The 25,422-nt window shown below is 45.4% G+C and overlaps 1 protein-coding gene across 7 annotated transcripts in view; it reads left to right on the forward strand.

Annotated features, from left to right (window-relative positions):
- Nucleotides 1-7,077: 7,077 nt before the first annotated feature.
- The window catches only part of ENTPD1 (ectonucleoside triphosphate diphosphohydrolase 1), a 38,014-nt gene continuing 19,669 nt past the window's right edge, over nucleotides 7,078-25,422 (forward strand). The window contains exons 1-3 of one of the 7 annotated variants that reach the window (XM_049810415.1): nucleotides 9,845-10,429; nucleotides 11,292-11,510; nucleotides 12,052-12,265. Coding sequence is in view for 1 of the 7 variants with exons in the window: in XM_049810411.1 (XP_049666368.1) it covers nucleotides 7,836-7,851 (16 nt within the window). In the remaining 6 variants the exon portion in view is untranslated. Of the gene's footprint in view, nucleotides 7,632-7,655; nucleotides 7,852-9,844; nucleotides 10,430-11,291; nucleotides 11,511-12,051; nucleotides 12,266-17,844; nucleotides 18,123-18,149; nucleotides 18,382-25,422 lie in introns of those variants that run through there. The other 6 variants (XM_049810416.1, XM_049810417.1, XM_049810414.1 and 3 more) reach the window with 6 other exon arrangements.

Below are 25,422 nucleotides of genomic sequence, written 5' to 3' on the forward strand. Positions count from 1 at the left end.
CTGTATTTCATAAAATTACAAGTTAGTTTCCCAATTTAGGATTGAGTGTGAAGCTTGATGCAGCTGGAAATAATCAGACTTAACCTGTTTCCAAATTTATAAATCAATGCAAGTACAAAAAAAATAAATTGTTTTGCTTCAAACAGTTACTTAATCCTTTCTGCTAATTCAAAGAGAATTGAAGTGGGGTGAAGAAGACTATATAAAGCAAAAATACTAGAACCTGTGGCATTAATAAATGTCAATCACCAGGAAACTAAGATATACCACTTCCTAAAATTCAGCACGACTTTGAAGTCTCTGTCCTTTTTCTCCCCATTTTTGTCAGTCTGTTGAAGTGTAAAACCAAAAAAGAGAACATGAAACCTTTCAGAGACTACATAAAGATGACCACACTGAAATGCTTGTAGCCAAAGTCATGCAAAGCGTATATAAATTCACATGGAAGAAAATCTCATAGTGAGAATCTGAAAGCAAGCCTGGAAATATCTGAGGAAATCGCATCTCTATAGATAGTTCTCCATGGTGCTCCTGGACACGCATAAACTCAACACAGGCATGTGCTGAAGTGAGGTGGGGTGTAAACAGGGCAGCAGGTTTTTACAGTTGCAAAGATTGAGTGGTTTCCCTTTCGGTGAAGGGTAGTAAATAGTCCAACACAAAGTGGCGCTTAATTATCTCCCAAAGCAAAGCCTACTTTCCGTAGCTCTGTTGGAAGGGAGAACGCGTTATGCTTCTAGAACATAGCAAACCAGGTGGGCTGAATTACCATGGGTATATTTATGGCTATGGTTAACAAACATATGCAAATTAGAGATGCTTGGGATTTTTAAGATGCCTCCCTTTTCACCGCTGTCTTCAGATAGTCCCTCTGGATGGATGTGGTCAGCTTCTCTTCTGCTACTAAGTGATATCTAATGGACAATGTGTCTATGTGCTGCCACTGGTTTTCCTCTGCAGATGCTCACTTCTTAAAGAACAAATCACTTAACAGAGGGTGAGTGGGTAGTGGGTAGTCAGGCTGAATTCAGGCATTGAAAAAAGTATTTCTTTTAAAGTTATTCTTTTTCATTTTATGTGTACTTTCCACATTCTGTCTGCTCTTATCCTTTTGAACATATATTGAGTGACTTAATCTGATCTAAATACGTACAGTTCTCTTTTGAAAGTAGCTGCTTTGGGGTGACTTACATATTAATTTTTGTCTTAGCTACCAGTGTGTTGCGTGATAAATTAAGATTTAACAGGACAAAAATTAATTTTGGTCATAAAACCATATAGAAGAGCTAGTAATAAAACTGTCTCCATTCTTCAGTCTTAAGATAGCAGTTATTCAAGGCCTACATGCACATAGCTAATTTATTTTTCTTATTTTCTATCTGAAATTTACTAAGTTTGGGAGGTATTTTGAAGTTCTGTTTGTTAGACAGGGCAACTGGTGCTCACTGTCTTCCCTTATCAATTCATGGCATATTTACTACTGATTTTTCTGACACTTCTTTCTGCTCTATTTTTTTTTTTTTTTCTGTTACATCCTCTTAGAGCTTTGAGGATATCTTCTCTGATTTTCTTCATTTTCTTCTTTTAGTGGAATCCCTTTTCATAAGCCTCAACTATTTTACTTCTCAGCACTCCTTTCTTTTCTTTGTATTGGTGGCCCCATAACATGAAAAGTGAGATTTAAGAGATAAAGGTGGCTGTTAGCTGCTGCTGAGAACTCTGTCCTCTGTAGCCAGGGAGGGCTCCCTGCTCTGTGGGAGCATCAGAAAGTTGGGAATTTTTGCTTTGATAAGCCATTATTTAGGGATTGTCTGCCACTCCCGTCAGATAAAACAATAGGAAGATATTAAAAGATGCAAACCATAAGAATAAAAGATCAAAGGAATCAGAAATACCACCAACACTAGTGTATTTGCTAAAAACTAATAATAATAGTTTTGCCTAGCTCTATTCCCAGTTGCCTGGAAGGAAAAAAGAGCTCTGCCAGCAGGGGAGTACTGATGTGCTTTATAAATATGACTAATGATCTGAGAAGCAGACTTATAGGGCAGAGTGTTGTCTATGTTTGGGACTGTGATGGTTTTATTAAAATTACCAAGCAAATTGGAGAGCCCCTGTAATTTGGCTTAGAATATTTACACCTGACAAGGGTAAAATATTAGGTGCATGAAATAACCTCAGCAGAAAGAGCAACTGGTATTCTGCCAACTAGGTACTTGGATAATGAACAATATGACCTGTTAACCTTTTAGGATATACTTTTTTTTTTTTTTACACTAAGTTGTAGAGCTTATGAAGCCTAATTGGTTTTGCTTTTAGTACATTAATATATCTCTGTAAAGTTAAATAAAGGTAGCGATAGTCTTTAATGAAAAAATAGTATTGAAAGTCTGTTGAACCTATAGACTATCATATTGCAAGCCTGTTATGGAGTTACACCTAATAGATAATTTGCTAATGAATATGTAAACTAGGCTGGCATTTTAAAGTGTTAGAGAATGGGCCTTTGGTACTGCTTCTGTCAAATGACATTTCAGTGCCCATCATTCATTCATGTTGCTTCTGTTATTCTGAGGCTGAGTGTGGGAACTTGTTTGCATGTTTTGTTGAAGTTTTGTGGATTTTCAACAATAAGGATGTTGTTTCATTTATTTTGTAAAAATACAATTTGTCTTCAATAGCTGTGACTGTATAGAGGAACTTAACAAATTAGCTAGAAAAATTATTCACCTCTACAAAGAAAGACAGGAACTCTTTTTTTTGCCAGTTTCAATGAACATCATTACCTCTGTTATCAGTCTTGTAGTGATCACACAAAGACAGTAAATAACTAATTAAGAGGTTGCTCTGAAGATGTGTCATCTGAGCACTATGATCCCTATATCACAAAAATAACACAGAAGGGCAAAGGCTATGAAACTTTAACACGAATGGAGAAGAAAACAGCAGAGATGATGACACGGTAGTAGTTGAATAACAGACAAGCTAGATGGTTTTATCTGTTGCACTTCAAAACAAAATAGCATTGGGATCTCTGAGGAAATTACATTAAAGTGGAAGAGGAACCAGCAGTAGAGATACGATCTGGTGCAAGAAGCAGCAAAGAAATGTAAGAGACTTCTACTGGAGCTGAATGATAGGGGAGATAGTAATGTTTACTGATGAATAAAAAAAGGTGGAGAAGAAATGGAGTAAAAAAGGTGTTACCTTAGAGGTGATACACAGGTTTTGGGTAACAAGATCTGGGAATACCAGTGTAGAGACAGCACAGTGGCATCCTCTGAGAAGGGGGTTACAAATATTTAAACCCAGACAAAGAATTAGGATGAAGGGAAGAAACTTAAGTCAGTTTTCTAGATAATGCATTTCATAAGTTTAAGGCTAAGGAGCAATACTTGTTCACAGCAAGACGAAGCTGAAGGTCATCTCATCTTTTTACCTAAATACCAAAAGTAATTTTTTCCTTTTTCAGAAAATTGCATTCTTTAAAAATAATGTGCAGTGCGCATAGACAAATATTGTATAGCTTGTTGCTTGTTTGTCTGTTTCTTCAGCAGTCATGCAAGAGGTTTGCTTTTCACAAAGGCAGTGTTTTGGGTATCTAAATTAAACATTTGAACTTCAGCTATTGCAGAGGAACCTGGAGACGTGGGGAGGACTTGGCCTACAGTGTTGTGAAAACTGTCAAGTCTGAGGCAATTGCAATGTGGGATGAGTGGGCCAAGGAACCAAAAGCTGTTTAAAAAAAAAAAAAAAAAAAAACAACAAAAACCAACCACACATCTTGGCCCCATTAGCACTTTGGTTATTTATCTTTTTCTAACGCCTGTCCCCTCTTCTCTGCCTTCCTTTCCAGAAGGAAGCTGTCCTAATCTCTTGAATCAACATCCTTCTATAGGGAATTCTGCTTCCTCTGGTCCCGGCAATTTGTGTTCACTGTCTTGCTGGGGATGGAGGGCTGGGTACCTGCTGCCCTGCTTCCCAGGGCTGCCAGCTGGTAGGCGGTGACAGGAACCAGCACACTGGGACTGAATGTCTAGGAAAGCCTGAGGAATATTCAGCCTATCTCTGCTAAGGCCAGTGTTTACACACAAAGTTTCTCAAAGCTGCCATTCCGCTCTGTTGCTTAAACATAGGCGAGTGATATGTCATCATCTAAATACTCCCAGGCTGTGCCCCTAAGCAAACGCAGACACGGTTCGCTTCAATATCATTCATGAGATTGGTGATGGGATGGCCTGTTTCTGTTTAAAGTATTTCAGATGTTTTCATACCAATTCTTTCTGTGGAAACAAGCTAGGTATGTTTCAAATGTCTGTAGGTTTGTTCCCAAGCTCCCTGACTCTCTTTTCCTAGGGGTGTTTCTTTCCCTGTCCCAAAGCCGAGGCTCTGGCCCTGGATTCCAGCGTTATCACTTCAGTCCCTTCTGTCTCCCGTTTGCTGGAAATGAAGCTAATATGTCCCAGTGCTGACTCACTCTTGCTCCTTTTCTGAGTCCCAAAGGCAGCATACCTCGTCCGCAAAACAGCTAATTGTAGACATCTCTGAAGTTTCATGGTTTTAGACACAGGCAAACACACACACAGCCTGTGTAAACTTAGAGGAGCAATATGATTGAGACTAAGCTCTTACTATGGCTAGGAAGAAGATTGATATTTAAGATAAAATTTGTTCCTCCGAAGTTGCACAGGATGCTTGTTTTTGTCCTAGAAGAGTGGCACTCCTCTGTTTTGCTATTCTTACCCCCATGCTCAAGATGTGTGGAAACTACATCCTGAGCTCTCAGTTTCCTCTTTTTATTTCTGTGTTTTCAAGCTTCCTCCTCACACTGTCTGGAGCCTTAAGTGAGTACAAATGCTTGCCTCCGGGGCTGCTTTTTTTCCCTCGTTTTGTTTTCTTATGGAAATGACTGCGACACAGAACCGGCTGTTGCCCTTTGCTAGGTTGGGGATTGCAGTCAGAGGTTTGCCCAGAGGCAAGAGGATCAGCACGCAGAACCAAACTGCTCTGCCAAATCTGGATCTGACCCTCTGTGGAGGAGGAAGTCTGCATCTCACGTCACATGAGGCTACAAAGTCCACCCTTCCCCTCCTCTGTCACAGCCAAAGGGGGAAAGTTTGTTTCAACCCTGTCTCTTACAGCTAAACCGAATGGCTGCAAAATGGCACCCAGCACTGTTCTCCGCTCCTGTAGCTGCGGAAATATTATTCATGTTTTTATCAGGCCATCACTTAAAGTAGATCATCTTCAACTCGGAAATCTGTTCCCTGCAGCTCTGTGGAGGACCTGGATGTTTTTAGGTGTACTAGACCGTAGCCATCACGGGTCATAGCAGCCCTTCCCCACGGGGCCCTTACGCCCAGGTGACGACTTCCTCTTGTGTGAAAAGGCTGCTGTGTGTTTGATGGTCACTGACTAATGATATCCTGTCCTTCCCCATAAAGGTTTCCTCTGTCTCAGTTTAAAGCTGAACTTCCTCAAACAACAAAAAAACCCCGGTCGCTGACTTGTATACAAGGGCCTGTTGTAGTTTGTCAGGTACATGTGCAGTTTTAAAGGACGTGAAATGGGTCACTTTGAGCATCCGTAAGAGGTGTTCGACATGGTGTTGGGTCGTGTCTGTCTTTCTCTGAGGGGGGGCCTGTAGATATCTTCCACTCATTAAATTTGGACTCCTCAGCCCTTAGGTGAGCTCTTTGATAAGCCCGGCTGACTGAGCTTCTTGAGTTTCTAGCTGTAGAGACGGTGAGTCTAAACACAGACATCTGAAAATCAGTCCTAAATTCCAACTCTGTCTTTTTAAAAACTACCTTTAAGTGGTATTTAATTCATTTACTGTGTGGAATTTTTTATATAACTGATTTATTTCCTGTGATGACACTCTACCAGCAAGTATTCTTTGCAGAAGTCAGTGTGATTGGTACATAAACACTAGTACTTTTATCAGTCTTGTTTAAAAAAAAAAAAAAATCAGTAGTACTTCTTTCTGATAAATCTGTGCAGTTGGTATGAATTACAGTGAAGACCTCTAAAGTTGCATTTATTAACTCGGCATTGTATCAGCTATGCTTTTATTTTTAAAAGAATTGGTGTGAAGGTGACCAATGTAATTACTTCTGCTATGCTAAACCCTTCCAAAATGTTGGTCTGTTACCATTAGAGGTAAGGTCAGTTCTCCCTTACTTGAGCTGCCCAGGGCAACTTTTCTGAATAAGATGACAATCACTTACAGTCCACCTTCAACTTTGTCTGCCGAAACACAGCTCCTCAGCTTTTGAACCAAAGCTGACAATAATTCAGAAAGAATTTAACTCACTAAAGCCTTAATTACGTAGATTGTTTTATTTTGTAGATCCCTGTTTTCCTGTTCCCAGAAAGATTTATAAACAGGAGTGTTGTTGTCTTATGAGATTGCAGTAATACAGGCTATGTCAATGTTTGCGAAGGAGGAAGAACTGATCTTTGTTTGGGACGGGACTGCAATGGAAGGGATTTGAAACCCCATGTCCAGATGTGGCTCTCCAGGTCCTAAGCATCAGGATTCTTGCTGCCTCTCCTCAGGGCAAGATCTGTGGAAGCTGGGTGGGTGGGGGGAGGGGGGGGGTGGGCACAGGGCTGGATGATGTCTGGCTGCAGGGCAGCATGTCCACCTGTCTGGCTGCAAAGAGAAGCCCCAGGAGCAGGAAGGAGAGTGGGTAAAAGTGATGCCTCCGAGGGGGAGCGGGCTGCGGCACAGGCAGGGCATGGCAGCTGGCTGCAGGTGGTGGTGGCCGGTGCTCCAGTGACTTTACCTGCTGGCTGACCAGTGGGGAAGGTGCCTGGGGAGGGGGAAGAGCCCCAGGCGCTGGGCAGTTGGTGGCCCCTGCTCTGAGGGGGAAGTGAAAGAGCCAGGGGAGTTGGCAACTTCCTTTGGAGTGGGAGGCTGGCAGATCCGTAGGCGGGAGCACGGGGGCATATGTGGTGCCTGGAAAGGGCCTAAATATCGGAGGCTATAGAGAAAAGTTGCTGAGCCTCCTCCAGTGCTGTCCTGTATTTCTTATTTGCGTGGAGACAACCTGGGAAGGGCACAGGGTCTCAGCAGGGATAAAAGGCAGTGGGGATGGGGGGGCGGGAGAGGTGTCTCTTCAGGTCTTCCTGGCAAGTAGCCCCCAAACTGGCTTTTTCCTGAAGATCCCCAGGAGATGCAGCCAGAGGTACGAACTCATTTTGTGGGGCAGGTAGGTGCAGGAGGTGACTTGTCAGCAGTTATTGCAAGTGTATCTCCTTCCACGGTTTGTTGCTTGTTTTGGGGTTGGTTTTTTTGTGGGCTGGACCCCGTATCTGGAAGCGAAGAAGGTCATCTCTTCTCAGGACAGTCCTCTTCGTGCACCTCGCTGGTATCTGCTCAGTCTTATGCAACTTAAAAAAAAAAAAAAAAGAAAAAAAAAAAAAGAAAAACCCAACCTAACAAAAGACTTTCTCTCTGCAGCCAAAATGATCTCTCCCCCCCGGAGCCAGCGCCGCAATCCCGCTTCAGAGCCCGGCCCCCGCGGAGCCAGCGGCGGCCGTTCCCTCGGGTAGCCCCCCCGGCCGGGCGGGACCCTCCGACCCGGCGGAGGAGCCCGAGGCGCTGGTAGCGCGGCGACTCTGAGGTAATCTGGGCTTTAAGGAAAGCGGGAGGTCAGCCTGCAAGTTAGATGGATTGAGTCATGTAGAGTTGAGCTAACCCCTCCCACAGCCATGGACCACTAAAGCGCCCATTTTCATGAGCACCTCTCGCTAAGGCAGCTCAGAGCCGGCAGAGCCTGAGAGAGGAGGAGTGGGGGGGAGAGAGGAGGGAGCGCGCACCGGCACTGATGGACGAGCCAAAGGGTAAGGACAGAAGCGAACCGCTCATCTCCGAGGGCCGCCCTGACCCCCGGCCAGGGGGCGCGGGGCGGGGGGGGGGGGGGGGGGGGGGGCCGGCGGGGCTCCCCGGGGTGTCGGCATCCCGCGGCCGGCGCCGGGGGTGGGGGGTGGGGGGGAGGCTGTGCATATTCATGAGGAGCTCCGTCAGATTTGCCAGTCAGGAGGGAGCTGCGGCTGCGGCATCCCCGGGCGGCGCGTCCCTCCCTCGGCGCCCGCGGAGCGCTGCCGGCGGTGGGCGAAGGCTCCGCGGCGGGGGCTCGCCTGGGTGGGTGCAGCCTTGCCGCAGTCCTCCCCGCCGGCCGACATCATCTTCGAGCCTTTGGAGCGCTGGCCGCTGCTGAAGGGACGATGGCGACTTGTGCCCGGGGTGCCGGGAAGGGGGGAGGCGGCTGCTCGGGGGAAGCCGGAGGTGGCCGCGGGCTGGCGGGTCCCGGGGCGGGCGGGAGCGGAGGCTCCGCGCCGGCGTCTGGCAGAAGTTCGGCCGCGTCAGTGCGAGGGATTCCCTCCCTCGCCGCGCAGGGGAAGGGCCGGCGGTGACTCCCCGGCTGCAGCCCGCGGCGCCGGGGCCGGGGCCGAGCTCCCGCGGCGCCGAGAACCGCCCTGGGAGGACGAAAGGGAGAGAAAGGCAAAAATTTCGAAAGAGCAAAAAGTCAGTGGCGGTATCGGCTGCTAGGAAGCCGCGGTGGAAAGCGATAGCTCCGAGGCTGGGAGAATTGCTGTGCTGGGCACGAGGGGCTCTCGGTGCGTGGGCTCGGGGCCAGAAGCGGCTCGGGGGAGCGCAGGGCGGAGGGGGATTCCCCGCCCGGCCCCGTAACCGCGGTCCCGGGGGTCGGGAGAGCGACTCGGCATTAGCTGGACGTGCTTGTTGCCCAGTAATCTTTCCGCGAGATACACGTCTTGTACCAGGGTTTGCCTTTTATAAACAGCTGGCACGGTGCACGGAGCAGCACTTGTCACACTTAACGTTTGGCAGAAACATTTCCTAGTTTAGTATCAGCTTTTGCCTATCTGGGTGTCTTACCCTCTGTTTACAGCAACTTCTGCAATACGGCCCATTTTTCTACACTGCTGACGGTACTGGGCTCTGTGCGGCACTTCTAAACACAAAGCAGGAACTCGGACAAATAGGCAAGAAGCAATAAACTGGAAGAAGATCTGGGCAGAAACTTAGCCTTTAAATGGAGTGGGAAGCTTAGGGATAATCGTTTCCACTATTTTGATAGTTCCTTGTTCAGTACTAGGTGGAAGTCTCTCATTTGTCACTGTTACGACAACAGGGAATCAAAATGTGATTATTTTTTTTTTTTCCTTTAGGCGTAAATAAAATGGTAAACTAGATCTCTCCAAGTTTTTAACTTCACAGAATGTAATGAATGGTGTTTGAGGGGAAGAAGTGTTTTCTCAATCTGACATACATCAAACTCTAAAGCAAAGACTGGCAGGAGAAGGTTAGCTCATTAGTTTACACAGTCATGAGTGAAGCTGGAAATACTTAGAAATAATTTGCCTCTGCTGAGGAGGGAGATAAGAATAGCTTTGAAACCGGTCTTTAAAAAGTTTCATTCCAAAAATGAAATGTAATGCATGAACGGAGATGCCTTTCCTACTGAGGTGAGGAATCACAGGGAAGAAACTTCGATGATGAGAACTGATTTAGCAGAGGACCAAAGGAGCCTTCTTTAAGAGGGTGAAATTTTAAAGAGGCAGAAGGAACCTGAGGAAAGCGGACAGTTAGTGCTCGAGCTAATTGCTGAAGAGGCAGTGTGGGTGTCAGAATGGGCCGACCTGCAGAACATGCAAGTCGTCTTGCAAGAGCCTAATGAAAATTAGTGCAATAAACAGCAAGAAACCACATGGGGGGGGGTGGGGGAGGGAGGAGAAGAAAACATGAGGCAGTATTTTTGAAAATGCCTCACAGTATGCCTTCCAGAGGCAGCAATCAATAGGTTCAACAAGGGGGAGTCCAGGACAGGCAGAATCTATCAACTAGTAGGAAAGTTTCCACCTTGAAATGAGACACCAATGCACGCTGAGGGCATGTCCCTTCATCAGAAAGGTATCATTAGGGACTGTTTCCTGGGAGTCTTGTCCAGAGGGACTGTAACAAACAGGCTTGAAACGCTACTCTTCAGTTTTAGGAAGCCTGTATTTAAAATACTGATACTGTCAGCTCTGCCTTGAAATTTGGATCAATATGCTAACCCAGCCAAGGAAGAAATTCTGTTTGGGGTGCTACAGAGCAACAGATTGTATCAATGATCAGTATGAATACCTTCCTGGGGAGAAAGTGTGACAGTCTGAAAAATATGTTACTGAAAAATATATGGCAGGGCTTCAGTCTGGGGAAAGCACGATACTGATCTCATGCAGACAGCAGTAAAAAGCAGTAAACCTTCTAAAATGTATCAATTTTAACATAAAAGGTACTGAACTGAACAGAAGGTAGTAACTCTGATTTGGAGCTATCTATATACAAGATGAATTAATCACCTCTATCAGATGACTGCTCTCTATGGACCAGTGATTTTTCCAGTATGGAAAGGTAATAAAGCAAAATCTGATGGGGCGGGGGTGGGGGGGGTGGGGGGGGGGGGAGAAGTAAAGGAATGTGAATGAAGATTGCAAATTTAAAGAATACATACTGACCAGCACTCCAAAACCAAAAATGAGGATGACTTTGGCTAGTTCACTCAGGCAGTGAAGGCAGCAAATAGAAGTTAATACAAGTAAATGGAAAGGAAGTGTAGAAAGAGGAAATGGAGAACGTCTGATAGAAAATACAGGCTGTGAATTGGAGAAGATTATTTAGAGACAGTGAAGATGTCAGGGGAAAATCTAAAGTTAGCAGGACCAAGCACAATTCAAAGGAGGCGTTCTGTGCCCCTTAGGAACAAAATAATGTATATCTAGCAATTGCATAATCCTTATGGCGGTGGAGAGGGTAAGATTTTAATGATGACACATTAAAAAAACCCACAGAAGTGTTGGCTAAATACTTTTCCAGATTGTGTGTGTGTGTGTGTGTGTGTGAATTCTGATATGAAGGAATATTTAGTGGAAGTATTATAACTAAGTAGGTAGATTGTTTGGTAGATTAACAATGGGGGGAAGGGAGGGGGCAGTAAAGTTTTGTAACAATTTGAAATTAAATGTGCCAGATAGTTACTGAGAAGATCTATGTGCAATGATGTTAATTTTCAACAAACTAGAGTAGAACACTAAGGATATCCTAGGCAATGGGAAGGGTGCTATTGTTGACCCAATATCCCAGCAGTGTAATGATGGGTAGCCTAGAGAACTGTTGCCAATTTAGTTTGACATCAGTTCTATCTAAATTACTGGATAGATCTTCCCAGTCATTAAGTTTTAATAGCTAGTTTGATCATATTCTTTTGGTTTTGTAGAGGATAAGACTTGTTAAAGTAGCTTTCAGAATAATACTGTTGAAGTGGATAGCACTGTCAAAATGGATAACGGGAATGAATGCATTGAAAAGGAAATTACTCATCCCAGATGGAAGCAAACCTGTGAGTTCATGTGGTGTCCTCAAGCAAGCATATTAATCCGCATCTTAGAACGGAGATGGTCCCACCTACAAGAGTCTGCAGCAACAACCTCAAGGAGTATGTTCCTTTTGGGTTTGGAACTTGGCTAGAGAATGCATTTATAAGGGGAAAGGGGAGGGGAGAGAATTTTAAGTACTAATAGACCATTTCATTTCTCTTTGCTTTCTTGAAGGCTTTTTTTGTTTACAAAGTAAGTCAGCTGACTTAACAAAACAGATGTCAAACAAGCCTGGTGGGATTCTCATTTGGAAAAAACAGGCTGCATTTTGTCTTATGCATGTTACCACGATTAACATCCTCTTCTTGATTTATTTCTTCAAATGAGGCTGGAGGCTCATCAAAGTTCTAGGGGGAAAAAAAAGTATTCTTAAAAACTGAGTGAATATTGAATAAATCTGGGCTGTAAGTTAAGGGACTTCTAAAGCCTCACTTCCCTGATGGTCAGGACCACCTCACAAAAGGGGAACTGGAAGAACTAATCTCCCTGGTTGGTATTTGATAGCCAGGGGGTGGATTATGAGTGTAGGACTGGGAAGGCAACTGGTCCTTTATCTGATCTCTTTTCCAACTAATTATTTGTGCTTGTTTTATTTTTCAGCAATAGCAAATGTGGTTGAAAACAGTAAATACGAGTATCTCCCATGTTTAAACTGCTCCACAGCAATAGATGCATTTCTGATGTTGTTCTGATTACAAAAGTCTCCCTATGACTCTCCAGCAAAGAATGAACTGATGGATTAAGACCTGGATAACAACAGACCTCAAAAATAGTTATCAAAGGAAATCATCATTAAACAGCTGTGTTTTCAGAGGTATTCTGCAAGAGGACTGATGGCATTAGACATTTTCAATAATGATCTAAGTATAAAATCATTGCTGATTTACAGATGGAGTTTGTCAGTGCTAGGAGGACCAGTACAAATACCAATTAAGTCAGAGGAAAAAGTCTAAAGAAGCCAAGAGTGGTTGGAAACATAAAGAGCAAATAATAGGCTTCAGGCCAAGCTTGTAAAAGGACAGCTAATGCAACTTCGGGAGGAAAATTGGGCATTCAAATACTGAATAGACTAGAAAGATTTCCAGACAATGTTGTCCGGAAAAAATATGCAGAGGTGTGTGTATGGATGCATACATATATATATATCTATCTGTGAAAGCCATAACTCACAGTTTATTTACTTTCTTACATTGTATGCACAGCTGCATTACCACGGAGGGAGAAGGTTGTCCTCTAGTCAACTTTATTGGTACCACTGCAACCTGTGTTTGCCTCTTGGCTTGTAATTACCAGAAATATGTAGAAAATCCTCAAGGAATTTCTAGAGGAAAAAGAATAAATTTAAGAGGCTGGACACCTGAAAAGGGAAGGGTTACAAAAGCTATAATGACTGATAATCTTTCTGGCCTTTCCTAAGTTGTATAAATGGCTTAGTATGGTGCAAAAGTACCAGGTTTGGTTATGTCTTCTTTTCCTACAACTTTGTACTTTTAGCACCTGTGGGGTTGGCAGCAACTAGCAAACTGGACTTTGGGGTTAATACCTCCTGGCTAGGTGTATTGTACCTTTTTACTAGCACAGTGCTCAATGACAGTGTTCCACAGAGCTGGATCTGGTTTGAAGTCTGTTGAGACAGGAGCTGGGTTCTCAGCTTGGAAATGATCGGTTCAAAGTGGTTAGGATGTGGTTAAGGACAGAAGTGTTTAGGCTGAACTTTGGGCTGAAGTGGATGATACTGAGATGACTTTGGTTGGGGAGCCAACCCATAAGGGATTAGTATTGCTTGAAGCTGATCAAACTTGAATAGTAAAGTTCTGGATCATCTTCACAAGAGAAGCACCCCTGTTGGTTTCCTGAAAGATCAGTTAGATGGGGACCACTTTTAAATTGTATTTTCTTACGGTTTTGTCAGCTAGATGTGAGAGCTGGCTTCATCTCTCAGCTCAGTGGAAACTTCCCTTCCCTGAGCAGAGCTGAAGTTTTATGGCAGGCATTTCCATCAGTGTTTCCTAGCTGCAGAGCTGTTGCCAGCATGCTTACATGGGGAGCAGCAGAGCCTATGGGTGCACTTCTACAGCCGGTGTAATTTGACATAAATCTGTGCTGCTGAAAGAGAAAAGAAAAGGCACCTGTCCTTGTCCCTAGGCTCGTTTGGGTTTTTTTTGGGGGTGGTGGTGTGTTTTTTTCCCCAATAACTTTCAGCTTGTCTGGCTTGAAAGCCAACACCAGCCCAAGTGAGATAACAGAAGGACGCAAGGGTAAAAGTCACTCAGATTAAAGTTATTGGGGGGGGGGGGGGGCTTCACTGTAAGACAAGGAGAGACACAAAACCAGCCCTGTGCTCTGAAACAGTGCTGCATTAGCAGTACAAATTAAGAAATGAGTTAAGGGAAAAAGTGTTGAGAGACCAGATGGAAGGGAACAGAGTCGGCTAAGTGCACACTGAACAGATTCATCTGCTCACGTCCTCTCGTGCATTCGCTCCCCCTAAATGCTGCTGGAAGCATTAGTTTCCCAGCCTGCTCTTTGGGCTCCTCATCCCTCTGTCCCTTGTGCTGTCTTGGCTGTTCATGTTCAAGGGTGATGCAGGCAGTGCAGCGGTCACTGCAATCACTGCTGTCACTACCCTGTCAGTGCTCAGCCACCACCAGCAATGCTACAACTCTGCCTGTTATAGTTCTTGTCTGAACCCTTTAGTGCTCTTACTGGTCCCTTCCAGCTTGGGAAGGGCTTTCCGTGAGGATCTGCAGAGCCACTTCTCTGTCTGCCCTCACATTGTCTTTCAAATTCCCCTTGTAACATCAACATACTTTGTAGGCAGTGATTAAGCTTCTGGTATGAGGAGACATGGGCCCATCAGTCTGACCCACACTGTCCCATGCTCCCTTGTGACCTTCATCCAGCTGCACGCTACGTCTCTTCTGACCAAAATGTAACCCTTACAGGGTGTCTGAATGGTTTACAGGCTGGGACTTGCACCTTTGAGGGAATGTTTTTATTTTGCTTAAGTAGAAGTTAAAGACTCTTAGTTTGATTTGTATTGTTCCCGTTGTTTCTGATCCTCCTGAGAATCTTTGCCCTGATCATATAATGTGGTGAATGCCAGGTGGTTCTTGGGGGAGAGGATGAAAAGAAAATGGACTTATTTTTACAAAGGAATGAGAATTAGCTTGTTTGTTCATTAACTATCTGCAAACTTTCAGCCAAAGCTTAAACCATCACTGGCCTTTGAGCTCTGTGTACTGCCTGGAAAACGTGAATCAGCAGCTCAGGATGTAGAAACTACTTCAACCCCTTGGTTGGTTTTGCATGCTTTCGCACCTGGGTCGGAGGGCTCCCAAAACAGCGGAGTGGCAGGAACTGCCAGTAGAGCTGCTGTGGTTTCTAACATTCATTAATAGTGACATTGCAGCTGGGGGCAGGGGAGGCAGCAGCCTCTGCACCTTCCTCCCTGGGCTGTAGCAAGAGGGGGGAGACCCCTCCAAAAGTGAGGGATGGAGGGAATTTGAAGACCCTGCAGCACAGCTGATGGGATGGAAACATCCATGGAGCATGGCAAAGCCCAGGAAGCAGGCGTGCAGTGGGAGGGAAGATGGAGCTCCCATATGGAGCATGGACTTGGTGGTAGGGACAGGTAATGGAGTGGGATTTGTTCCTCGTGCTGAAAATTGTCCCTCCCGCCTACCTGCTTTTTGCCAGAATGGCAGTGGGCAGCTCTTGCCAGGGAGAACATCTGCTCTTGGCCAAGATCAGCCCTTAGTTGCTGCTCCAGCTGCTTTGTGGGAAACACTGGAAATCTGCAATTTTGCCTTGAATTGAATGCGCTCAATAAATTGATCTGCAGCTTCTATATATTTAGTCCTGTTTTCCAGAAATAGTATAGGAAGCTTACTGTTTCTCGGCTTTGTCTGAGACAAACTCAAAACCAGCTGAAGCTGAAAAGAACTTTATTCTGGTAAAACTAGTGGTCAGGTTCCTGTTTACAAGACTTAGAAATACTGTTGTGGCAAAAAAGCATGAAAGCCATAAAGAAAAGAAAAGAACATTACAGCATTGTTGTTTAGAATTTATTCTGTCATTAGCCAGAGAGAATTAAGACCTTATTTTGAAATGAATTGGTTGCAAGTTTAAAAATAAATTTAGCAAGTGGTTTAACACATGAAGTTGGGTTGAGCTATGTCTACCCTGCCTGATTAAAAGGTCAGACCACTTAAGCTCCTTTCCTACACTGTGCTTGTGACTGTGTCAGCCTGACCAGAGAACTTAACCCATCTGAAGAGTAGCCCAGTTAAAAAAAAAAAAAAAAAGATAAAAATTAGAAAAGCAGTCTGCAGTTGTACAAGCGCAAGGTAGAACTATGGTAAAAGGCAGAGGTAGGATAGTCCCTTTTTGTGGCAGAGCAAACAGATGAGTTAAGCCAACTGTGAAATTAAGCCTGTGCATTTCATCTTAAAAATAGTGTTTTACAACAGAACCTGGCCCTGTGCTTTGAACTCCTTGTTAAAGACAGTAATTTTACAGTTGCTTTTTAGGTTACAAAGTGTGTCTCGGCTCCAGAGACTAGTAATTTCTCTAGCAATGTAAGGACCTTTTGATGTTGTGGCCGCTTGCTAGGAATAGATGCCCTTCTGTAAATAGGGATCTTGGAGAGCCTTTTCTGCGCATTTACTTCTCAGGAGACTGCAACTATAAATTTACATTGTAATCTGCTGTAAACCACGTCTTGCAAACTTCTGGTGTGGTGTAGTGGTTAGTCTTTAGGTTTACTAGTATTTCATAGAGATTATATATAAATGCAGCAGGACTGCTGTTAGGTAGTCCCTGACTCCTTTATAAAGTAGTAAACAACTCTTTTACTCTACTGGTTTCTCCTACTTTCGCCCCTGAAGACGGACTGCAGGAAGGAAACACAGGGGATGCCTTCTTTCCTGCTATGGGGCTCTGCTGCCTGTGTTCCTCTTTTTCAGCATGTTCCTCCTAACCTAAATGACATTTTCCATTTTTCCCATGTTTTTAAAGTTGTAGCAGAACTAGATAGATCTCGCAGTAAAAGTCGTGCTTATACTTTACTAGACCAATAATCTCCAAGTTTCTATTAGTCTGGCAGAACGGGAGAGAATATATCAAAACGATGGAAGATGAATTTAAGAGTAGGTGTAGCTGAAGCATGCTGCTGTCTCCCCGGACCCTGGGAACTCTGCCTCTCTACAGGAGGGAGTGTGCTGGGAGCCGTGGTTCGTAAGAGCTTCCCAGACAAGCAGACAAGGTGGTCCAGGCGACAGAACATCAGGCTGGCTATTTGCTACTAGCTTGTGCTTTTTCATCATCTGGGGAAATGGGGCTAATGGTGCTGACCTCTGTAAACTGCTTGGCAGTATGTGGGTGGAAAGCACTGTGACAAATTCAAATGTTATGATTTGTTATTAGGTAAAGGCTGAGGTTCAACAAGCGGAGAAGTATGATGGTTGGCTCCAGCATTACCTTTTTGGTATTAGCTCCCCATATGTTGTGGGCAGACAGCACTGCTGAGAGCTGAAGTCAGCTGTGAAAGCCACAGAGTCAAGGGGAGCCTGGGAATAGTGGGATAGTAGTGAGACAGTCCTGGCCTTGCTTGGAGTCTATGTGCTGAGAGAAGGCTGGACTCAAAAGGCTATGACATGAGCATGAGAAAATGTGTGTGCACAAAAGCCGCCTTGTGAGTCTTGTGGTTCTGCTATGGGATAATTGCTATCCTGTCTCACCAGGAGCTTTATGAGGGAAGCTGAGGTTAATGCCAGCCCTGCCCTGTGAGCCTGTGTATAGGAATACTACCAGGTCTGCACTACACTAGTGACAGTGGTCTCGCCCCGTACTGTCACAGGGAGCTGCTCGGGACGTGACAGGCTGAAAACAGCTCCAGCTTTAACATTGTCAGTGAGGTCTTGGGTGTAAACTGTTAAAAATCGCTCATGGTGAGTCTGGTAGTGACACCCAGGGACAGGCTGCATTGTTCCTCTCTTGGGTTTCAGCATGGTCTAATTTCCAACAGACTGCCGCTGGGGCTGTCCTTGTGCATGCTGTGCCATGAGCTCTGGGCAGAAGACCCAGCTGCATCTAAGCAGCAGAGCTGCATGCAGGAGCAGACCCCAGAGCAGCCCTAAAATCTGCTTCCTTTGCTGTTATGAGGGTCCCCCATAACCTTACCAAGCCGAGGAGACCTTTTCACAGCCATGATGACAGCCTGTGAAACGAAGGTCCCGGCATACTGTGCATAAGGCAGGCATGCAGCTGAAGAAGGAGAAATACTAGAACTGGCTTGAAGGAAACACGAATGGAAGTGCGTGTGTGTGTGTGTGTGAGAGAGAGAGAGAAAGGACTAGAAGAAGCAACAGAGCAAGGGTTAAAAGAATGGTCTGTATTGATAACCAAGGATGTGACTGACTGCAGTAAAACTGGGTAAATGCTGACAAATGGGGTGTTTATGATAAGCCCAGCAGCCTGCACCCTGATAAGCCTCACACAGATAGCTCATCAGAACAAGGCATGGGTGCTGATAAAGCCCCCGTGCAGATGACTTCTTTGCAAAAAAAAAGTGCTCCATTAATAAAAGGATGACAGCAAGGTCGCAGCACGTCCCATGTGCAAGTCGTCCTCTTCCTCTCCCGGCAGGAAGGCAGACTGTGGGAGCTAAGGTACCCAAAATGAGGGGGAAAAAATGTACTGAGCAGCCATCTGTCCTAGGGCTCTCGGGGAGGACGTAATTGTGATTTTGAGGCAAAGGGATCACACTGTAGTAACCACTAGCTCCTAAAGATGGCAAAAGACCTGCCCAAAAATTGTAGCTTGCCACTGCAGAGGAACCCAAGAGATGCAGTGAGGACTTGGCATCTGCCACCCTTGGTCCCATCTCACACAGGATCCTGCCAGAGCGCCTGGGTGAGCTTGGTGCCTGTGTGTACTGGGGGAGTGAGCGTGGGTGAGGAAATGTGTGCGACTGAAACCATTATTTGAAACACGTGTCATCTTCCTGTTCCATAAGGTCTTGCACTGTTGCTACGTTAATTTCATATATCATAGCTATGTTAAAAAACTACGCCATTCTTAAATGAGAAAAAGATGTGAAACCGTTGTTTATAATTGGTAAACTCAGCAGAGTCTAAGAGGTTTTCGTTTTGGTGTGATCAGTGGTACAAAAATGTAATCAGGTCCAAACTGAGCTGTGAGAGGCTCTGAGGGCTGAAAATGATTGGGCAAAAACAGTGGACAAAACAAAACAGGAGGGCAAGGAAGATTGTCACATGCTTTCAGTGATGGGAAGTGCAAAGCTGAAACGACTGTCCCCAGCCTTTTGCCTTCACCATTCCCACCCAAAGTAAGTCGACTTCCCTTGTGTCTGTGTAAAGGGTGAGCAGGTCACGGCCCAGGAGGAGACCTCCTGCTGAGAGTCAGCTGAAGAAGAGTGGTGTGGAAGCCCAGCCAGTTTATAAATGGATTTTAAAGCTAGGGCTCCCACATCTGCTCTGGGGAGACAGCCTCACAGATTTCTCTTTGCAGAGTTACCATATAGCTCCTATTTGTCCTTCATCCTGCTAGCCCTCATTTCCATACTTCACATCTCTTTAAGCCCCCGTCCCTTTGGGATCAAATCCTGCTTTCAGTTAGCGTTATTGTCCTTATGAGTATCTGAAGTTTCAGTTATTTTTCTCATGTTTGTCTTTTCCCAAGTTTTATTGTTTCCTGCGTAGGATGGTGGTTTCCATAGATACCTTGGACATTATTTATCTATCCTCCCTGAATGTGTAGTTCCTCCCAATGAATTACAGTGCAGTTTGCCACTTCTGCTTGAGGCCTTTGTTCCTTCATCCGTATCAGTGCTATACTGAGCGTTTTAATGCTGCTGTTCTAACGTGTCTTGTCGTCTTGATACGTTGCCTTGTGCTCTTATGTGGCTTTCAATCCACATGATAGAACTCCTAGCCTAGCCAGTTTTAAATTAAAAAACGGTACATTGCATGTCTATTTTAGGATTTTTGTACTGATAATCGTTGGAAACTTTAGCTCAGCTTTTCTCTGCTATGGGTAACTGTTAAACAGAACAGTGTTTTGTTATTTTTGTTCTCTGTCCCCCCTTGAGAAATGTTATCAAAAAAAAAAGTCTGGCAAAGTATTCAGGATTGGTATGGTCCTATCTGAGAGCTCAGCTAGCACTGACTGGTATCGTTTGAGACAGCTCTCGCATGAGTTTTCTGTTTATCCTCGTTTCTACCTTGTCCCAGAGGAAAGCATATGTCCTGGACTGCAGAGGTAGATGCTAATGTGAGTCACTGCTTGGTATTTAGTGGTGAGAAAGTTGGCCACTATCAGTCTTCCCAGATCCTAGCAGAAGCCAAGAAAAATCCGGATGCAGCATAAGCTAGCACTTTCTTCTTCAGGACTATTCTGCCCTTATCGGGCTATTTACTGCACAAGTGGGGCTGTTCTGCTGATTCAGCATCACAAGAAGTGATGCCAGGGCAGCTCGAGACCACACTTAAGGAATTACAAAGGAGACCATTAGAGTCACAAGTTTTCTCTTTAGCTGATTTTATAAATGGCTTTGTTTTCTTTCCTCCTCCTTTGTCCCAGCACTGTTAATAAATAACCTTTTCAATGCCCCTGCTCTTGCAGGAGACATGAGGAAAGAAGCCTGCGCTCATGTGAACTTGCTGCAAGTGTTGCAGCTGGGCTGGGGATCCTGCGGCTGGAAGGTGGGCTCTGGCTTGAGCCTGGGACCACCCGTAGCCAGAGGGAGAACGGTGCTCAGAGGGGCTGGGGAGCACAGCGGTGGCGGAAAAAGCAGCAGACCTCTAGCTGCTTTTTGCATGGGCTCAGGTTTGCTGGCCATTCCTGCTGCTGAGGGGCTGTGCTCATCTTAACAGAGCCATCTAGCAGCTCTTTTCCATGCTACAAATCTGTCCCCTTTGCTGGACCGGCTGTGTCACAAGCTTGTCACTTCTTCGGCTGAAGCAACCTCCGTTTTGTTGCCTTTTGGCAGTGCAGAGTGTTGATTTCTCTGTCCCAGTAAGCATCTTTGGACACACAGGCTAGAGGATAGAGCAGGAAGCTGGAGGCAAGTGTTACAGAAGAGCTTGGGACGTCCCTGCTTGTACCTCCTTGCTGGGAATGGAGGGTGGCTTGTGCTCTTACTCCTCTGGGGGAGATGGGGTGAGAAGTCAGAGCTGTAATTTCTGTTTGCTGGGCCCAGTCCTGGGTGTAGTCTTTGCAGATGCCTCAGGGCTGCTCGGTCCCCCAGAGGTGATGGTGCTTCAACGCCTCCGCAGCAGCCCCTTCCCTTGCGTGTAATGTGTGCAGACAGGGCACCTCGAGCACTTGTCGGAAGGACGGGTTGCTGTGACAGTCCCTTGTCCTTCTTACCACTGTGTACCCATGCTGCCTTATCCAAAATATTTCATGTTTGTATTTTGAACAAGGACTTTGGGGGGAAGGGCGAGTAATGAAGACATAGAGATTGAAGGCCAAACTACAGTTTGATTATAAATGGGTTTCCTTTCCTGAGCCTAATTCTCCCCAGGATTCACTGCATGTCCCGGTAATAAGTAATCTGAACTTTGGAGATTAATAACATCCTGTGCCAGCCCATTCATCCAGCAAAACCCCTTTGCTGTTTTGTTCCTTGTCTGCATGAGGCTCCAGCCCTTGCTAGGTGCTCTTCTGACCATGAAAATTTAGATTCATATTTAACTTTTACTTTTCATTACCTTTGCAACTTCTAAGAAGTATTTCTTCTTACACTCAGGCACTTTTTCGAGGCCTGCGCCCTGCAGCAGGCTTTGGTCCTGTGTTCTTCCCATTGGCTGTCCTGAAAAATACCACAGGGCAATTTGTTTCCTGCTATTTGAAATGGAAATTGTAGCAGCATGAGGAACAGAGCATGATATTCATGCCAGATATCATGAGCTGAATTCTCCTCATGGTTTGTGGGAATCCTACTTATTAAAGCTGACCTCTGAGAAATCAGTATATTTTTCCACAAAGCCTAGAGAGAGGATGCACTCCTCAGCAGGAGACAGAACCTATCCCAGCTGTTCCCTCTCCTGTGCTCTGCAATGAGGAATGGAGATACCAGTGCTGACAGCTGGAGGTATGGGGGCAAATCTGGAAGTGTTTAACTAGAGAGCTGTCTTTTTTTATGCATACAGTCTTAACCTTGGCTTACTGGACGGAGGCAGTGGCACTGCTGCCCTGCCTGGATAGCAAGGGGCCGTTTGCTTCATCTGCTAGAATTAGTTGCAAAGGGAAGGTACCTACAGTTTTCTCTGCTGCAAATGGGTACTATGCGTGTTGAGGGAGGAAAAACTCACTGGGTATCTTGCAGGCCTAAGATATTCTCCTCCGAAAGAGCAAGCACCTGTGCCGTAAATCACAGTTGCGAGGGGTGGCACAATCCAGGTGTGGGCAATATCCCATGCACCGATGAGCACCGCGGGGGTCCCCCGTGTATGCACTCACGCATGGGGCTCCCAAGGAATGGGCATAATCTGTCCCTCTGCGTACATGGCCTCATCATCCAGGGGCTTCGCCAGTGGCTCTGCTGATGCTGCACCGGCCTGGAACGGTGTTTGCACTTCTGTGGTTGGTCTCCAATGGTTTTTGCTCCCGAAAGGGAAATGAAACTTCAGGAGAGAAGCCGGTTGCTTTGCTGTGCAGAAATACCCGGGAAGCTCGGGTGCCCGCTGGCTGCAGCAGCATGGGCGGCTGCTCTGTTTGCTCACATGTGGCACTTTGGGCAGCTGTGTTGTTTTTTGGAAGTTGGGGAAGTAAGCCCCTGGAAGCAGTAGTGTTGCTCAACGCACAAGGCGATTCCAGGAATCTGCAATTCAGAGAAAAACATCCTCGAGATGTGGTGAGGGGCTCAGTGGCCCCAGCCCCTTTGAGGCAGGATTGGTTATCAGTGGAGAGGGCATACAGGGAAAGTGGTGCCTACTGAGAGGGTGTATCCTGACACCGCTGTAAGCGCCGGGTGCAGAGCACACTGTGGGTAGCGAGGGGTTTGGATTTGTTTTCTCTGCGGTTGTTCCCCTTGCCAGAACCTCTTTTTGGGAGTAGCAGTATTTACAGAGCTCAGGACTTTGTATTTTCCAGGAAGTTTCTGAACTTGCTGACCCAACATGGGTGTTGAAGGGGTGAACAGTTGTTCTGGGGGCTATTTCCTCTCTTTTGCCATGACAAATTGTACATCCCCCGGTGCAGGTGGCTGACAGGGCACAGGGAAGGGTGGGCTGTGCTGGGTTGGTGGTGTAACTCACACATCACCAACCTTCTCATTAAAGCAGCGGCCCTGCTGTCTTTAACAGCAATGACAATAATTAAATAGTTGTACACGATAGCTGCCTGGGGCTGAACTAGGAACAAGCGACCAAAGTGAGTGAAGGTTAGTGCTTGTTACCAGCCAGGATGCCGGAGACAGAGAAGGGCATGACTGTCTATTTAGGGATGAGGAAAGCTGATATGACGGTGGATTTTAGTGAATGACAGGGTAATTCCTCAAAACCAAGGGTGACCATCTCATAATTTGCAATGCATTACTTCCAGCACAAGGGAAATGTGTATTGGTCCCAATCTCCATAGAGAAACATTGCTATGAGAGATACAAATTATTACACAAGTAATGCATACTTCTTTGTGTCAACAAATAATAAGTAGTAGCTCTTAAAAGAAGTGATTTCCCAAATTTAAAAATACTTGAGCTGAATCAGCAGAGTATTTAAAATACCCAAATAGGAATGCTAATTGGAAGCAGCCTATTCACTTCTTATTCTATTCCCCAAAAGCCTTAATACAACAGTTGAAAGTTATGCTAATTTGAAAAATAATAACATCCCTAAAAGATGCATATTTAGGGAGAAAAAAGGAAGCTGCAATTAGTGCAAATATAAAGTTGGAAAGTATAAAAGATGGTCAAAAGAAGCATAAGGAAAAAATTATGGCCAGAGATTTAAGAAGAGCAAAGAAGAGTTTAAGGATATTGAGCAGAAAAGGAAGCCTAGCAGCACCATTGGCCCATTGCAAGTCAGCATATTAGAACTATCAATAATAACAAAACTGAAAATCAGGTGTCAGTGCTTGCAGCTTCTTTTTTCCCCCGAAAGAAAAACAAATGTCTTTACATCATTTGATAGCCAAGTATATTCAAGCAATAACTTGGGTGATAAGCTGGGGAGTTGGGGAAGCCATCTTTAACTCACTGGATATCTTCTGATGAAACTTTCAGCTTCGTGGGTTATGGCAATAAATCTTCTCCAGTTAAAATATAGCTTTGGGCCGGTAGCAAATTAATACCAGAAGTTGCCTGGTAGGAGGCTGATGTAACTGATAACAGTTGTTTCTTCTGATTTGAAAACCTCTTTGATGTGTGAATCCTAAAGAAATGAGTACAAATAGGGTACAGGCTTAGAAGCCCAGTAAACATCATATATATGTGAAAATTAACTGCCTAAAGGTCATTGTGTCAGGGGTATCCTGCCACTTGCTGGTTGTATTTGAGAGTGTTGAGTAACTCTGCTGCGATGTAAATCAGAAGAGTCTCTTCCCATAGAGGGACTATTTAATGAACAGGCATCGGGAAAGCTTTGGTGGGGATGGTGTATAATAACGGGGAGAGGGGCTATAGTGTGGGGATGGGAGGCGGTGTGAGCGTCTTGCAGAGCAGCTGGGGAGGCTGAGCAGTGCACCCAGCGCTGCCAGGAGCCGTGGGAAGGTCTCTGACAGGGGAATCCGCCTTGTGCACAAGGTGAATGGGGGATTTGTTGGCGGGGCAGCCTGGGTCGCAGGTGCTCCGGCCTGGAACCCCACGGACATCTCCCCTCCAGCAGTAAACCTGTGACACAGGGCCACGGGACTGCCCAGAGCACAAAGCCCCTCCCTGCCGCCACCGGCTGCACGGGCTGCTGCAGGAGGGAGAGAATGAGCCTGCGTGCTGCCTGCTCCTTTGTGTCCTCTTGCTGCTGCTTGGCTTTTGCAGCCTCTAGCACCTGCCAGCTCTTCAGGATTGCCATGTGCTTTTCTTTTTTCCAGGAAAACAGGGCTCCTCCAATGTGTATTGTGCAATTTCGCAGGATCGTATCCCAGTCACAACTCTAAAAGCAGCAAAAGGATGAGGTGCTCCAACTTCAAGCAATGTTGTACATATGGATAGCATATAGCGGGATGGTTGCCATGGCTAAACTATGTCTGAATGCAACATGGAACTTTGTTGGGGGAAGGAGGGAACAGCTTTATTCAAATACATCTGTATCCCACAAGGAGAGCATAGGCATTGCATAGGTCTTTGTTAACAGCATGGCTTATGAGTGCATCACCCTCTTTTTGCTGACTCCCTGCCTTCTGAACAGAAGAAACAGAGCTGGGAGAAAGTCCAGGAACCACCCCTGCCCTGAGGCAGAATCAGCTACAAAGTACGGGCAGATAGAGTCTTCGTTTGTTTGAAGACAGCTAACCTGTCTCCCTTGCTCTTCTCTTTCTAAACTAAACAACCCAATTCCTCCAATCTTTCCTCATAGGTCAAGTTTTTAGACTTCTGATCCTTCTTCCTGTTCTCTTCTGGAGTTTCTCCAAGTGGTCTACAACTTCCCTGAAAAGCAGTGTCCAAAACTGGGCATAGAACTTCATAGGAGGCTTTACCAGTTTTAGATGGACGGAGGTATTGCTACAAACTGCTATAGCTGCAAGAATGTTTTCTCTGAAGTGTGACTTAACCAATTGGTCACCAAGCTGTCTTTGGGTGTGTCTTGTCCTTACTCAAGTGAGTTGGATGTTTTCACCAGGCTCTCCTCTACTTATCAAATTTATTTTGAATTCCAGTCTATGTGTCAGCATGCTTTTGCTCCCAACTTGGTATTATCACACATATAGGCACACTCTTTACTCCATCTTCCAGCTCACTAACACACGTGTGTGTCTGTGTGTGTGTGTGTGTGCACGTGGCACAGACTA

This window comes from Accipiter gentilis, chromosome 9 (genome assembly GCF_929443795.1).
Source record: "Accipiter gentilis chromosome 9, bAccGen1.1, whole genome shotgun sequence".
Lineage (NCBI taxonomy): Eukaryota > Metazoa > Chordata > Aves > Accipitriformes > Accipitridae > Astur > Astur gentilis.